The sequence below is a fragment of the Hemicordylus capensis genome, chromosome 14 (assembly GCF_027244095.1).
Source record: "Hemicordylus capensis ecotype Gifberg chromosome 14, rHemCap1.1.pri, whole genome shotgun sequence".
In the NCBI taxonomy this organism is placed as follows: Eukaryota; Metazoa; Chordata; class Lepidosauria; order Squamata; family Cordylidae; genus Hemicordylus; species Hemicordylus capensis.
Window position 1 is genome coordinate 19,176,388 of NC_069670.1, and position 16,646 is coordinate 19,193,033.

The window sequence follows — 16,646 nt, forward strand, 5'->3', positions numbered from 1 at the left end:
GGCTCCTCTGAATGAATGTGAGAGTGCAAGAGAGCGGGAGTCTGAGAGAGCGTCTGTGGCAGCGAAAGTTATTTAGAGAGAGATTGGGCGCGATTGTGAGAGAGAAAGAGAGAGAGAAAGAGAGAGAGATTGAGTAGAGAGTAGAGGAAGGATAGCGAAGCGATTTGAGGCGGGGATTTGTTTGGGATAGGGTGGGGGGAGGCGGTTGGGGTTGGTTTTAGCTTCTGTTAGCTTTTAGATTTTGTTTTTCTGATAGAGTTAGGTTTAGTTAGATTGTAGTTAGATTGAGTTAGGTTTCTTGGGTTTGACAATATTCTTTGGAGAGGGAGGGATTGGGAGGGGGTTGGGGTTTGTCTTGTTTTTGTTTGGGGAGTTGTTGTTTTTTGCTGTTTTATTTGAGTTAGATTGAGTTAGGTGTTAGTGTTAGTGTAGGAATCTTTCATCGTCGAGGAACAGCGATCCTGCTTATTATGTAAGTATTGATTTAATTTTTCCATTCCATGTCATTTATAAATATTCCATGTCATTTATTTATATCTGCTGAAAGTGTGTTTTAGTTTTTCATGTAAATGTATTGTACTATTTGGTCAAAGACCGTAAATAAATACATTCAATTCAATACCCTGATCTCCAGGCATTGCATGTTGGGCGATGTAATTTTTATCCCCCAGCTAATTAGCAGAGCACTGAAGAAGCAAAACCATCCAGTTAACAGTGTTGTTTGTAGAATTTAGTTCTTGCGGCTATTTATAGAAGACACGGGAGATTCTTGTAGAATAAAAGACGAAGTCAGTTGATTGGTGAAGTACACCTTGGAGAGGAAAGACCTAATCCTCCATCTAAAGATCTACATAAGGAATAGGTAGGGAGAGAGAGAGGTTTCCATCTGCTCTCTAAGAGGAAAGGAAGGGATTCTGAGACTCAACAGGAAATAGCAGAGGAGTCATATCAGGTTCCTGAAGAACATCTCAGTAATATTAACAACTTAGTATTGATATTTGAATTTATTAAGAGTTCTAAATCTCTTATCAATCCATCCTTAAGAACCACTTTTAAGATCTGGAGAAAATGGCATAAAATTCCTACCTCCATATCCCCCCTTGTTATCCATTTGTAGTCATCCTACATTTCCAGCTTTAGACTCACCTTCTCGATTTCTTGGTGGTTTTGGAGGTATTGCAAATAGATTAAAGGATTTTTATTATTTGGATAAGCCAATTGATTTCAAAACTATTCTGGAGAAGTTCATGAATAAGCATTACTATTGGTTAAATTTTCTTCTGTTTCAGTCCTTTATTTTACATCCTGATATCGTTAAGCAGGCTAAGAGGAATTTGACTATGTTTGAGGAATTAATATTGAAGGCTTCATAAATTTCTAAGGGATTTATTTCTAGATTATACGAGATTCTAATAATTCAAACAGCTGATCCATTAATTGGCCTTAGGTTGGCCTGGGGAAATGGCCTACAACAAACTATTAGCGACTCACAATGGAATTGAATACTGAAATGGAAGCTGGTGTTTTCTACCTCTTCCCGACTTAGAGAGAATTTTGTGAAGCTCTTTCACAGGTGGCATTTGACCCCTTCCAGATTATCCCACATTCATAAGAGTTGGTCCCCGCTATGCTGGAACGGCTGTGGAAATAGGGGAACATACTTCCATTTATGGTGGTCTTGTCCCCGTATTTTCTTCTTTTGGACAGAGGAATTTTTAGAAATGGGTACAATTACACAACAGAGGTTAGATATGAGAGCAGAGTTGGCTCTATTAAATGTATTTTTGGGAGCTAATTTGGCACTATTATCTAAGGATCTTATAGTTTTCATGTTAACTGCAGCTAGATTATCCATTGCACTATACTGGAAGCATAAAACCATGTCTTTGACATCTTGGTATCAGTCTATGTGGCATATTGCCCTATCTGAAAAATTGACCCATCTTATTGGTCTTTTTTCATGATATGGTCGGATTTTATTGTGTTCACAAATCAAGATAATTTCAGTCATTCTCCTCCATCTAATGATTTACATCTCTGGAAGGATGGTTAATGGATGTCATTATGTATCAGTTTTACTATTCATGTTGACGTATTGTCTGATTAAATAAAAATTTAAAAGGGGGAAGGGTCATAGAGTAGAGACAGGTTGAACCATTTGAGGATACCCAAAGGTTGGTGCAAAAGGTCAATGCACTGAATCCCGTTTCCGAGACCCCTCCTCTGGGCAATGCCTTGGTTAATCCATCTGCCAGCATCTCTTCTGCTGGGCAGTGCTTCGACTGGACCACCCCTTTCTCTTGCAAGTCTCGACCATAGTGGTACTTGATAGGAACGTGCTGGGTTCGAGACCTGCTTTTCTCCATTTGGGAGATCTGGATACAACCTTGGTTATCCTCAAACATCACTGTGGGCTTTGGTGCCTCAATTCCACAGTCCAATAGTAGTTGGAATGTGCTCCATCTGCTCCCTCTCGCCCACCCAGCCCCATAAACATTCCTGCCCAAGGGCCTCGTCCTCACTGTCTTCCTGCTCTCTTCTAGGTTGCGCAGGATCCGAGGCTTCTTTTCCAGGAGGAGCAGTCGGGTGGCCCCCCTGGATGCCCCAGGGGAGCCCACAGCCTCCAAGCCAGCTGCCTGCCCCTGTTGGTGGTGCATCTGTGCGAGGAAGAACCGGGTGGCCCCTGCTCCCACCGTGCTGCCTCCCTCGCTGCCGCCAGTTGGGGAGAGCAGCGAGCCCGGGCCGTCAGCGCCCCCCGTGCAGGATGCTGGAGGTGAGGAGGAGCCCCTTTTGGGGGGGATGGTGGGGCAGAAGGAGAGGGGGTGGCCCGGCTGGAAGGACAGCCCGCTCACGGTCCTGCCTTCTCCCTCTCTTCCCCACTCGGCAGCTTCCAGCCCCTGCCATCTCATTCACGCCAGGCTGCAGAGGGTACATCAAGCCGGAACGCTGAAGGAAGGAGGCGGAGGGAAGGTAGGGAACCACCCTCACCCAGTACGGTCCCCGGGAAGCCCAGATCCTTGTCCAGGGTACCGGGAAATGGTGGGATGGCAGCCTCTCATCCAAGGGGGCCTGCCCGGTCCATTCCGGAGGAGGGAGGGGAAATCCTTCCCCACCTAACAGCCCCACGCTTGCCCCTTTCAGGAGCGGAGGGGCAGGATGGCTTTCCTGATGGCCCTGATCCAGGCCTGCCAGGAAGCCATCCGGAGGGGGGAGCAGCGCCTTCCGTTTTCGAAAGGGCTGGCCGCCCAGGCCGTGCTGGTGAGTGATTTGGGGCAGGGAACTCTGAGGCAAAGGGGTCGGCTGGCGGGAGGGGAGGCCTGGTTGGGGGTGAGCGGGGAGGAGGCAGCCGCCCTTGGAACAGGGTGAACCCCAGCCGGGAGAGGGGGCTGGGTGCATCTGGGGCAGGAGAAGGGAAGCCCCCCAGGGCCTCTGGGGTGACTCCCTCCTGCTCTCTGTTCCCTCCCAGGAGGAGATGGCCTACATCTGGGAAGACCCCGTGCCCCACCACCTCTTCTCCCTCTGCACAGAGGCCATTGCCTCCTTGAGGTACGTGGAGGGCGGGACAGGGATCGGGGCCCAGATTAGGGTGCTGATACCTTCCCCCGCCTGTGCCAGTTTCTTCATGGCATTATCTCCCACCCCCCACCCTGGCTGGTTTTCTAATCTTTCTCCTTTTCTTTTGGCAGTTGGATGAAGCCCTGCTTGGGAGCCAAAATGGAGCAAAAGCTCATCTCAGAATCCATCTTCTGGATGAACCATATGATTGGAGGAGAGCCGGAGGAAGACCGAGAAGTAAATATCGACACCTCTGGCTGGGCCTGTGCTCTCTTGGTAGGGGGGCCTGCATAAGACCCCCTCCCCAATGGAGACAGACAGACGCCTTGATCCCCCCCCATGAGGGAAGAGGACCGGCAGGGCTTGGGGGGGGGACCCTGAGGAGGGGCCGGGAACCCCTCAGGCCAGCAGCAGCCTCACCCTGGCTCTCTCTCTCTCTCTCCCCTTCAGAGCCCATTTCTGCCCCCGCAGAGGTCCATGAGGAGGATGCTGGAAGCAATGCTCACTGAGAAGCCCACCCTGGCCCACCTCATCAGGATTGCTGAGGTAAGTTTGGGAGAGGGTGGTGCCCTCTCGAGAAGGAGAGACATCCTCTGGCCCAGTCTGGGGGTCAGCAGAAGGGGTCCCCTGCCCTACCCTGCTGGGCTTGGGTGGGGCATGTCAGTGGGAGAGGCCTCAGCTCCCTCCCGGTCAGCAGCGTCCACACATGCAGCCCCCTCCTGGCACCTGTGGGGCCGCCTCCCTCTCTGAGCGGCCAGGGGAGGGCAGCCCACAGGCAGGTCCCCGCCCTGAGGAGACCCCTTTTCCCCCACCTGGCTCACCTGACCCAGTGGGTGACCCCCCAGGAGACTCGCTTCTGGTCATTGGGGGACGCTTCCTTCCTGAGGCTGCCACAGAGACATGGGAGAGAAGGGAGAGAAGCCCCCCCACCCCCTCGGTCTTCCGCCTTCTTGGGTCCCAGCTCTCAGCAGCCTGGCATGGGGGCTGCTGGCCGGAGGATTCCGTCTAGGGCTGTGGCACTGGGGGGGGGGGGGACTGTATGGACCCCAAAAGTAGCCACCGCCATATAACAGCCCCAAAAGTTCTGCTTTAAAAGTATGTATGGATTTTGGGAAATTATCGAGTCGATGGATGGGGGAAGTATGCAATACCTCTGAACACCTTGGAATAAAAAGACAAGAGGAAGAAAAACATTGAGTAAGCCATCTCATTTAACTGGAAAAGGCCATGTTTTTCCTTGTGACCTGTATTGACTTCTTGAATGTGCCTTGTTCCCCTTGATGTGGTAAATGAGATGGCCTATTCCACGTTCTCTTTATCTTCTCTTTTTATTCCATGATGTTAGCATACTTCCACCAGCCATAGACTGGATATTTCCCCAGAGTGCAGGAATCCTTGGGAAGCATCACTTTTTAGCCGATGACATGGTGGTGGGCTCTTGTTTGGGGGGTCCATTCGCATCCTTGATGGAACTCACCCAGGTCCTCTCCAGCTTTTCATTCAAAGGGACTTTTTCGTCCAACAGGCCATAGACGCTGAGATTTTCAGCGAGGATGAGGAGGAGGCAGCCATGGCGGAGAATGTTGGATTCTTGCTCCTCAACATGGCCATTGGACCCCCCTTCTATTTTGAGGTAAGTCTCCCCCATGCTGGCCTGACTCCCCCTGGCTCCCCCCTCCAGGATCCAGGGTCCCCAGAAGAGCTCTGAAGGGCCTTCTTTTCTCCCTCTCTCGACAGGCAGAGCAGATCAAGCCACTCCTGCCACTGGGCATTCGGAGGGTGGGCCGAACGACATCCAGGGCCAAGGGCGATGGGAGCCATTCCTCCGATTAAGGTAATGTCCATCCTGAAAGACATGGGGCCGGCAGAGCTCCCTCCCTGCTCTGGGCTTGGGGGGCTCCCCCTCTGTGACACCATGGGTCTCTGAGGAGCCCACGTCCTCCCTCCTCATGGCCCCCCAGAGCCTTCCCCAGAGCCAGCCCTGCACACCCCAATCCTGCCCCAGGGAAACATGGCGCTCCCTGAGGAAGGCCTTGAAGCCAAACTGCAGCTGGGGAAGCCATCTCTGTGGCTCCCCCTTGGGAAGACCCACCCACAAGCCGCCTCCTTTTCTTGGCGGCAGACCCCTTTCCCTTTGCCCCTTTCCAAAGTCAAGCCGTGCTGTCACTCATTCTCTTGTCTTCGTTCCCAACTAGACGACCTCTTCGTGTGAGCGTTGGAATTTGAGGACAACTGAGAGATACTGGCCGACCAAATTCAGCTGGGGAAGCCGTTTGGGAATTCCAGCCCGGAAGCCTCCTCCTTTCCCCGGGGGTGGGCAGGGCCCCTTTTGCAAACTAAGCCCTGCCCGTCTTCTCTCTCAACCAGCAGACCTCTTCGAGCCAGGAGAGGACCTCGAGGGGAGCCAACATGGAGGTGAATGGCTGGAGTTTTCAGAGCTCCTCCGAAACACTTGTGTTTTTCCTGTCAGTGCCGATCTGCATACTTCCTCGAGTCAAACCGTTTGCAGATAAAAAGAGAACTCCAACTTGATTTACTACGACAATAGATAGAACTTTAATATGGGACGGAAAAAACGCTCGCGTGCATAGTATCGTGCCAGAGGGGATGGTAAAGCAAGTGGGACTGAACAACCATTCGGGACAGAAAAATGAGATACTGACTCAAATTTCCTCGAATGAAGGAGAAAAAAGGCATAATACTCCTTATGATTATATTGATCTAGCCCTTGACGGATCACAGAACACCCCAAAGACGTTACTAGAAATTGCAGGACTTGGTGAGCCTCCAGAAAACCTCTGATGAACCTCAGTCAAGGATTAATTTTTTAGAACCACAAGCTTTCGCTGATCTTGCTGAGCTCTCTATGGAACATGACTCAGTGGTGGACCTGCAAAACCAAGGTCCAATACACAATAACCAACTCTTGACTGACCATGTGAGAGTAGCCCTGTATGAAAATGCTCAATTGAAGGAAAATAGCTGGAGGGGGATACTAACTGACCCTCATTTGGATAACATCACAGCTCTACTGACACCTACAGTAAGGACAATTCCTCGCCAAAGAGAGATGCCCAGACTAGGTTCGGTAAAGATACTTTTAGTGTAAACAGCTTCCTAGAGCAAGAGATCAAGCGACTCCCTGATTTAGACACAGTCTCATCGAGGACAATAACTCTGCTGGACAATGAGTGCTGCAATAGATCTTTGCAGAGAACATCTGAAATAATGGGACAGATCCAGGGACCTACCCCATCTGAACAGGGAAACATGCTGCTTGTAGATTGACATTCAAAGCCTTTTAACCAGGTTGCAACACTTGTGTGGAATGTGGCTGGCTTAAGGTCTGAAATTACAGACCCTGATTTTATGTCCTTTATCACCAAGCACGAGAGATTGATAATGCAGGAAACTTGGTAGAAGATATTACTCTTCCTGGTTGTATATCGATTTCATTAAATGCGGGAAGAGCTGCATGCAGAGGCAGACCGAGTGGTGGCTTGCCAGTCTTGGCCTCCACAGCTCTGACTTCACAACTGTCCCTGCTTACTAGGACCTTACTAGGAGAGGACCTGGATTTTGGTGACGTTCTCCAGGAGTAGCTCCCTTCCACTGCAAGCCCCAGGACAAACCTGGCAAGAAAGTGAAATGCAAGAAGAAGATCCTAGGAGAAGATCCCCGTGTGGTTCTTGCCACCTTGGATTGGGCTGAGCAGAACCAGGATCTCCAGGAAGGCAAGTCCACGAGTGGGGTACCCAGTGTGGTTGTCCATGGGGATCTGGCCAAGGGTTGTAGTGGCATGTCAGAAGGAGAGGATGTTATTTGTGTTGTGGTTGAAGAGCTTGTGCCCCAAACATTTCAAGGCTGCTTTGACCTGAAAGAATTCTGAGTCAATTTGATGTAGTCATGTGATGTCATTTGTAGAAATGGTTGTCCGGGGCTAAGCTGGTATCAGCGTCAAGGTGCTGGACTGACTTGGCCTGAACCAAGTATATTCTCGAGACCCTAAAGACCTTGGACGAAGGTTTATGGACAGAGGGACAGGAAATGTCTTGTGGGCAGCTGAAATCGCTGGCCAACGGAAGTTTCTCAAAAGGGAGTCTCTTGTCAAAAAGAAAAGGAATCACAAGAATGTGGACATAGGCAGACCTTGTGACTTTGTGCAACAGGTGACCTTCTGGACTAACGACCATGTGGTTCAGTGGTCACGGACTATGAGGACTTTGGGCTCCAAGTGGCAAAGGTGGTCCTGGACGCTGCAAGAGTCACAGATGCGGGTCCAGCATGTGCCTGGCAAAGAAAACACCCTCAAGGAGTTTTCTCTGTCTGGAGAGGGGGAATCTCAGCCTGGAAGGATGGCCTGGATGTGGCCCACAAGTACCCTCTGAAGACCAGCGCTGAAATCCTGGAAGGGCCAGGCAGTATTGAGCCCCAGACCTCTGCCGAGAGCAGGACAAGAGACTGCCAATCCAGCAAGCCAGACGCCGAGAAGAGAGAGAATCCAGAGAACTCTGTGCAGGGACCAGTGTAGGGTGTTAGGTTAGTGGGTGCGTTTCTTTCCAACCTTTTATTTTCCCCTGGGATGTTCTTTTGGTAGGTTTGTTTTGAGTTTACATTTTTGCCATAAAAGTAATGCTTGAATTGAACTGGTTTTTAAAAAGTAAACTTTCTTATTCTATCAAGATTTGAAGCTTGTTGATTTCTCTCCACCCCACGCCTATAAGCCTTTCTACTCTACTGAGTTTTTTGGGGGGTTGGGTAATTTTTGACAAAGGGGTGTTGTAGTGGATCCAGGGGCGTAGCAAGGTTGGAGGGGGCCCAGAGACAAGATTTTAAAATGGGCCCCTCGCTGATATACACACACAAGCACACATCACAATATATAGTGCACTCACACTCACATCCCCATTATGAATACGGAGAATATCTAGTTCACATTGAATCTAGTTTTTTTACTCTCTGCTCCTGCTGATCTCCAAGAGACTCAACATGATTCATAGGGGGTGCAACATGGGCGGGTGGGGAGTCATGTGATGTGCCTCTGGGGGGCCCCTTGCCTAACAGTAGTTATGCCCCTGAGTGGATCCAGCCATACAAAAGGTCTACTTGGCACAGGAGTGCATCTGCTCTGCTGTACTACAGTTCTTCCATACCAGAGGGGGCTATTTTCTCCCGGCAGCTGTCAAGGTATGGCAGGCCAAATTGGGCAGACATGGCCTCACTCCACAATATCTACTTTCATTGGGACATGATGTCACCAAAGAAATGATTAAACAACGTATTGTGGATATGGAGAAGTAATCTAATGTAAGTCTTGGTACCCTTAGTAGCCTCCCCGGTGGTTTCTCATACGACCCTCAGCCAGCCGCGAAGTGTACAAATTTGGCCCCTCTAAACCAGAAGGGAGTGTTCTGGCTGGCACGGTTTAATACAATACAAAACAATGAATATTTCTATACCGCTTTTCAACTCAAATTTCCAAAGTGGTTTACACAGATATCAATCAATCAATAAAATAGCACTGACATTCAGTCAGTCAGTCTCTGCAATGTGCTATGCGAAGGGTCTAGTGAGGAGAAAGAGAACGTCTAAGTAAAGCCTAGACAGTAAGATGGCCATAAAAATTAAAATTAAAATTTTAAAATTAGTCTAAAACCTAATTGCCAGCCATGGCAAGGAAGAGTTGAGTTTGTGCAAACTTGAAGTGACTGCTCCCCCTGCTGGTGGTTTTGCACAAAGCCACCAAGAAGTTTTGTTTGTTTCTTTTTAAGCCTCATCACATCATCATCATCATCATCCCCGCCTCTTCTTCTCCCCCATTGGCCCAAAATGGGGCAGGAGGAGGGCACGGAGAGCCCAGCTTACAATCAATATGAACAGTCCCTGCCTGGGAAAACACACTGTTATGGGTGGCAATACGAATTATGCTGCCAACGGCTCCAACCCTTAATTTATATTTAGAATACTGTTGGAGTTACAGAGGGGTTCGGAACAGTCCTGGGAGTAACTGATGCAGACTGTTGTTTTGATCAGTCCTCTACTACCACAAATATATATATACCGCTTTTCAACAAACGTTTCCAAAGTGGTTTAAATAGATAAATAATAAATAAGATGGCTCCCTGTCCCCAAAGGGCTCACAATCTAAAAGTAACAGAAGACAGATACCAGCAACAGCCACTGGAGGGATGTTGTGCTGGGGATGGATAGGGCCAGTTGCCCTCCCCCTGTGACATAGAAGAGAGTCACCAGTGTCTCTCTGCTCTGTATGGACAGATTACATACCATATTTACCTGAATATGGCGATGAATATATATATACCATTTTCCAACAAAAGTTCCCAAAGCAGGAGAGAAAAGGAGAGAGAGAGAAAATGGCTCCCTGTCCCCAAAGGGGGCCATATGGAAGGCACCTTGCTGACAGCACAGGGACAGGGACAGTGACACAGGCAGTTCAGAAGTGGAGACATGGCTAAACTGCTGCGGCATGCAGTCAGGGAAGCATCCTTGCTCGACCACAGAAGTATCCTTTCTTCCTGAGCATAATGTGAAGGTGCCTTTTTAGTTTTCCCACTGCAGCACTTTGGGAGTTAGAGGCACTTTTCAGTCCATTTATTTATTTAATTTATTGTATTTCTATATACCACCCCGGATAAAATCTAATCTCTCTTATTTCAGGGCTTCTCAAATCGGGGTCCCCTGTGCTCTTGTGCCCTAACAGATTTGTCTGTGCCGAGAGTGTCGGTCTTAACTCTTCTGGTGCCTAACTTAATTTTTTGATGAGTGTTCAGATGTCTGTAGACATGTACACACTTCTTGTGTAAAAGCCTGAAGATCTGTCCCCGCACAGACTCTGCCTGCCTGGAACATAATGGGAACTGGGCTTCCAAGAAGACTTGTTCAGTTCGGCGGGGCTGAATTGGTATTTTCAATTCAGTGGGGCCATCCCGAGGCCTGTTGTGTTCGAGGGGGAACCCGTGGGTGTAGCAGATGTGAATAGAAAATTCGGATTCCTTCCCTCGCTTCGGTTCCGGTTCAGCCCAACGTCAACTTTGTTAACGGTGAACGATCCCAGCACTCGCTCCCCCAAGGAAACACACAGCCATGAGCCATCTTCCACTTTGTTTTTAATTTCCAACACAGGCATGAAAGATTTCCGGACATCACACGGCAACCTCAGGTCCCCGATTCCCCGATTCCTTCAGTGGCTGCCTTGGTTAGGGTGGGAGTAGGGCTTACTCTTGGGGTGGCAGTCAAGGAAAACTCCTTTCCTGACAATATTTTGCTTTAGCCATTGAAAAAAAAAAGAATGAAACAAAATTTAAATAAAATTCATTTGTGGTGGCATGGGGGAAGATCCTTATTTGACACTTTGGGCGCTAACCCATTACACACTCCACATCTTAAATAGTGTGGAGGAATGTTAAGACAATAATGGGAAGTATCAGCTTACCAAAATCAAGTGCATTGGTTCCCAATACTTAGGAACATAAGAAGCTGCCATATTCCGAATCAGACTAGAGAAGAGAGCTGGTCTTGTGCTAGCAAGCATGACTTGTCCCCATAGCTAAGCAGAGTCTGCCCTGGTTGCATCTGAATGGCAGACTAGATGTTTGAGCACTACAAGAGTTTCCCCTCAGGGGATGAAGCCGCTCTGGGAAGAGTATCTGGGTTCCAAGTTCCCTCCCTGGCTTCTCCAAGATAGGGCTGAGAGAGACTCCTGCCTGCAACCTGGAGAAGCCGCTGCCAGTCTGTGAAGACAAGACTGAGCTAGATAGACCAAGGGTCTGACTCAGTCTATGGCAGCTTCCTATGTTCCTGTGTACCATTGGTCCATCTAGCTCCGTATCGTCTATACCAGGCCTGCTCAACTTAGGCCCTCCCCTGCCGGCTGCCTTTGGATTACAACTTCCATAATCCCCAGCCACCGTGGCCAATAGCCAAGGATTATGGGAATTGTAAGCCAACATCTGCAGGGAGGGCCAAATGGTTTTCCATTTTCCAACAAAAGTTGAGGCTCCAATCGGGAGTTGCCGTTTAACTGCGGAAGGGGCCACATGGCCCCTTCCTCGGCAGCTAGACAAAGGCTGGCGCTGCCTTCGCAGTGCAGCCCAGAAGGCAGCGCCAGTCTTTGAGCTCCGAAAGGGGCCCCGTCTTCAGCAGCTAAACTGCAACTCCCGCGCAGCCAGGAGTGACTCTTCCCTGCCTTTGCAGGGAAGAGCTGCTCCTGGCTGGTGCTGCGAACGTAGCGCCAGACTTAGCTTAGCTCCCGAAGGGGCCGCGTGGCCCCTGCTAACTGGCCTCCCCAGTGCTGCCCTGTCGTCTCTTTTCTCCAGCAGCTCCTGCAACTTGATGTCCAACCTGGCCACTTTGGTGTCTTTAGCCAAGCATTTCTCCAGCCAGCTGCAGAGCAGGATGTTGCCGGTCACTGTCCGTAGGCCCAAGAGGGAGGGTTGGGTTTTGCCCCACTTGGAGGGCAGATCCTCTCCCAAGCACCTTCTGCAGAAGGAATGCCTGCACCAGACGGTCACTGGGTCCCGCAGAACTAAGTGGCAAGAAGGCCAGAGAAAAACCCCCATAGCTCTTGCTCCGGCAAGAGTAAGCAGGAGGGAGCTAAAGAGATCCTCCCAGAGCACCGTGCAAAGGGCAATCGCCTCCAAAAAGGAACGACATTGAAGAGGCAGAGGCCTATCTAGGGGAAATAGCGCCTAGGGCAAGCACTGCAATTGCGCCCCGGTCCAAACAGGAATGATGGGACTTGTAGTCAACAATATCTGGAAATCCTTGTTAAAAGGAACACTGTACCATCTAGACATGGTTGTTGGTCAAAACCTGAAAACATGAGCCATCTCTGTAAAAGACTTAGAACAACAGTCAGGAGTTATGCGAGGATTCCAAGTGTCATTTTCTCGGTCTCATCTCATGCTTTTTAAAAAACATGACTTTGTCCTAGAGAATCACCTGCCCAAATAGCCACTAGCAAAATAGGGGGAAAAGAAGGTGGTGGTGAATGAATAAACCAGTGAATGATTCCTGCCAGCCTTTGTCTTGTGATGACTGTTGGCTCATGATGGGGTATCTGTGCATTCACCACACTAGTGCTGACTTTCACACCAGGAGGGAGGAGGAGACATGAGTTTGCCACACTAGACAGAGGCATTTGCAACAGGAGCAGACAGCCAAGTTCTGCCAGGGCCAAAACCAGCCCCTGCCAGACGGAGAAATCAGTGTAATTTGCCCCTTCCTTTCACAAGCAATGTGCTGTTCTTTTATGATTGACTCTAACTCTCAGATATCCCAGTCATGGGTGGAAAATTCAGGGTCAATTGACAAGAGACACATTTTCTACATGGAAGTTTCTTCTGTGCAGGTGTTGTGCAGAAACCCATGTGTCATGATCAATACATATGTATCTATTCCGCCGAAGTCTGATATTTCAAAATAAGTATGCTGCCTGGAAATACATTTCACTGAATACACACATGCACCCTTCACAATAGATAGTGATAATGTATAGTACATTATCTATACACTAATGTATAGTACTCAATGTATATCTGTGCTCCTTTTAATGCCTAGAACACAATAGAAACACTAATGATTAAAATGGGCCCCTCGCTGCAGATTAGCCAAGGAGACTTTCAACCATGCAGGGTGAGCCTATGTTTGATTTCTCAGAATTCTTGAACAAATTCAGTCAAGTTTGATTGCAGGAGGTTTTTCACAGGAGGCTTTTAAAGCCCTTTACCACACATCTCCTCTGGAATGGAGGTGCTGCATTCACATGTCGGCCAGATTGACCCTGAAGAGGGGCGTAGCTAGGGGAGAGGGGGCCCGTGTTCATCCCAAACTCTGGCGGCCCCCCAGACTGAGGGAGACAATGAAGAAAACAGGGAGGGACGGAGCTGGAGGGCCCTCTGGAGCTGGGGGCCCGTGTTCTCTGAACCCTTTCATTCAATTATAGCTACGCCCCTGCCTGAAGTCCCTGCGAGTTATTGGGGAACAGTTCACACACAAGAAAAATACAATAAAATAAAAGCACCACACATGCTTCCCAGTTCTTACTCAGACCTTCTCGGTTGCAAAACAACTTGAACATAAGTGCATTTATGAATGAATGAATGAATGAATGAATGAATATAATATTGTTTGTTCCAGGAGTTTTTGTAATTTTCTGCCATGAAACAAGCCACTTATAGTTTTTGTTTTTAAAACCAGCACATTTAGCAAGCTGTTTTAAATTAAATACTCAAAGACTTCTCAGTCTCCCCCCCACCCTATATCAAGGCCCTATGGCAAGCAGATCCCTATATAGGGGGGGGGCACAAAAAGGAGTTCACATTCTACCTGGCAAATGCTGGGCGGGCGGGCAGAGGGTCTGCTGCAGGGAGCTATGGGGGCCACTCTGCCTACCTGCCTCCTTCCTTGCTTGGGGCCCCCCTGCAAGCCTACTCCAGTTCAGGCTTCACGGAGGCCTACACGGAGGCCTCCCTGGAAGCCCCGCCCACCCGCCTAGCTGAGAGGCGGGGAGAGAAGAAGAGCTCTTTGCAGGCAGCAAAGGTGGTGGGAAAAGCATCCTGAAAGGGGCTCTGCTTCGTGTCTCCCAGGGCAGAATTCTGGCCCCAGCAACAGGTTCTGAAGCTGCCCTGCCTGGCGGTGACTCCTGCTCAAGGCAGAGCCCAGTCGGCTCTCCAAGTCACTTTCCCAGGGACCACGAGGGAACTGGGCCACCACAGTGATCTTACCTCCTTTCCTTACTGTATTGAATCTCCTCGATGTCTGTGCTGATGAGTAAAATGCTCACTTCAAGCTCATTTAGCAATTTAACCTGTAAACAGGGGAAGACCATTCATTAGGCAAAGGGAGACAAATGTTTCCTGGCCCACAGCCTCTGAGGGGCCCCCAAGGCCCCCCCACCTTGTCCTGTCTCTTCTCCCCATTTCTCTTTTCCTTCTTCTGTTGCTGCTGCAGCAGCAAAGTGATCCAATATCCACTTCCAGGGGGGTGACTAGGGAAAATGGCGCCTGGGGCAAGCACAGAGGCGTAACTATAGGGGGGGCAGGGGGGGCACGTGCCCCGGGCGCTATATTTTCTGGTCACATGGGGGGCGCCGCCATGACAAAAAAAATTTTTTTTAAATTTTTTTTAAAAATTTTGTTAATACAAATGTTTCCTGCTCAGTGCAGCAGCGCTGCAGCAGTCAAGGGAGCACGTCGGCACCCCCTCCCCCACGAGCGGTCCCTTCCACGCCGCCCGCGCCCCCCCCCCATTGTTTTGCTGGTGCCTGGTGGCCAGTCAGTGGCCTGGCTTGGCGGCGGCGGCGGCGGGCACTTGTGAGGAAAAACCTAAGTATAATGTAGTATGTTGGGGGTGGGGGGGGGCGGGGGGCGCCATTTCAGTGCTTGCCCCGGGCGCCGTTTTCCCTAGTTACGCCTCTGGGCAAGCACTGAAATAGCGCCCCCCCCCCCCCGCCACACACAGCCCCCATCCAAACATCTGACGCATCTTTCCGAAAACTTGTCTTTTACCATAATATTCGCTCAAAGATACAAAAATACAAAAAATGCAAGTGTGTGCCTAGGATTGTAGTCTTAAACCATCTCCACTCATCTTCTACAGTGTTAAAATTAGCAGTAAGAAGAAACCAGCTGCTTAAGACGTTCTAGAGGGGAAAATATATCACCACTTCCCCGTCATGAGTAGAGAATACATGGGCCCTTTCTGCCCAGTGCCATTCTGTTCCTGAGATGTTCCTTCCATTGTGAAGGGGCCAGGCAGGGAGTTGTGAAAATTCAGAAAGATTTGGATTCAGTGTTGGAGGGTCATCACTTCTCTGTTGCTTCGGACTCACCAAGGCCACTGAATAGAAATTAGCCATGAGTGCCCTAGGCTGAAGTGTAATTTCAGGAGGAGCCGACTCATTCTCCACTCTGATGGTTCACCTGGTGGTGATTTGGCTAAGGAGAAGTCATGATCTCACTAGTCACAACCAGAGAATCAGGGAAGCTGCTGTTCTTTGCAGGGGTTCTCAACTTGGGGTCCCCAGACATGATTGGACGACTGCACTCTGAGCAGACTCACTCACTGAAACGGAGAGGATGCCAATCGAGTGACATTACACAGGCAGGAGTCAGGCAGCAGCAACAGCAAGAGGGAGTGCTGGAGTTTTGAAGCCCAGCTGCTGGCTGGAGGCTGCCTGATTGATTGATTGATTGATTGATTGATTGATTGATTAAGTGCCGTCAAGTCGGTGTCAACTCTTAGCGACCACATAGAGAGTTTCTCTCCAGGATGATCTGTCTTCAGCTTGGCCTTGAAGGTCTCTCCGTGGTGCATTCATTGCTGTCGTGATCAAGTCCATCCACCTGGCTGCTGGTTGTCCTCTTCTTCTTTCTTTCTTTCTTCTTCTTTCCCCAGCATGATAGACTTCTCAAGGGAGCTGGGTCTTCTTTGCAGAATGTGTCCAAAGTATGATAGTTTGAGCCTGGTCATTTGTGCCTGGAGGGAAAATTCTCGCTTGATTTGTTCTAGGATCCATTGGTGTGTTTTCCTGGCTGTCCAGGGTCTCCTCAAAAGTCTTCTCCAGCACCCAAGTTCAAAAGCATCAATACGTTTTCTATCCTGCGTCTTCAAAGTCCAGCTTTCGCATCCATAGAGTGTCCCGGGGAAAACCATTGGCCGAACTATTCTAATCTTTGTAGGTGTAGACACATCACGGCATCAATATAACCAAGTCTTCCATTGCAGCCTAGCAAGTGCTAGTCTGCGATGTATTTCTTGACTGCTGGATCCTTTACTGGACTCTTACACACTCTTATTATATTAGAGCAAATTGTCCTAAAACCAAGGGTTGTTTTTTTTTTTAAGTTACCATCCAAATTCTGTCTTTCCTTATGCCCTCTTTGATCTTCAAAAATGCTATGTGTGCTTTCTTAAAAGGAACATTTTTATTTATTTATTTTTACTTATTTAATACATTTATATACCGCCCCAAACACAAGTTCTCTGGATCTAGCTATTGGATTCAAAATGCTGTTACCCACATTTGGGCAAGGTTTAGATATGCTTCTAAATAAGTAAACGTCCAGCTG

General features: G+C 49.1%; 1 protein-coding gene across 2 annotated transcripts; it reads left to right on the top strand.

The window, feature by feature from the left end:
* Positions 1-371: 371 nt before the first annotated feature.
* Positions 372-8,237, top strand: LOC128337397 (uncharacterized). 2 transcript variants are annotated; one of them, XM_053278334.1, is made up of 10 exons: positions 372-472; positions 2,544-2,773; positions 2,888-2,970; positions 3,142-3,258; positions 3,467-3,546; positions 3,687-3,792; positions 4,006-4,101; positions 5,081-5,188; positions 5,293-5,389; positions 5,751-8,237. In XM_053278334.1, coding segments are annotated over exons 1-9 (918 nt in total). In that variant the 5' UTR covers positions 372-470; the 3' UTR covers position 5,389; positions 5,751-8,237. The 2 variants fall into 2 exon arrangements, with proteins under 2 accessions (XP_053134309.1, XP_053134310.1); XM_053278335.1 differs by having other exon boundaries at positions 5,923-8,237.
* Positions 8,238-16,646: the final 8,409 nt, after the last annotated feature.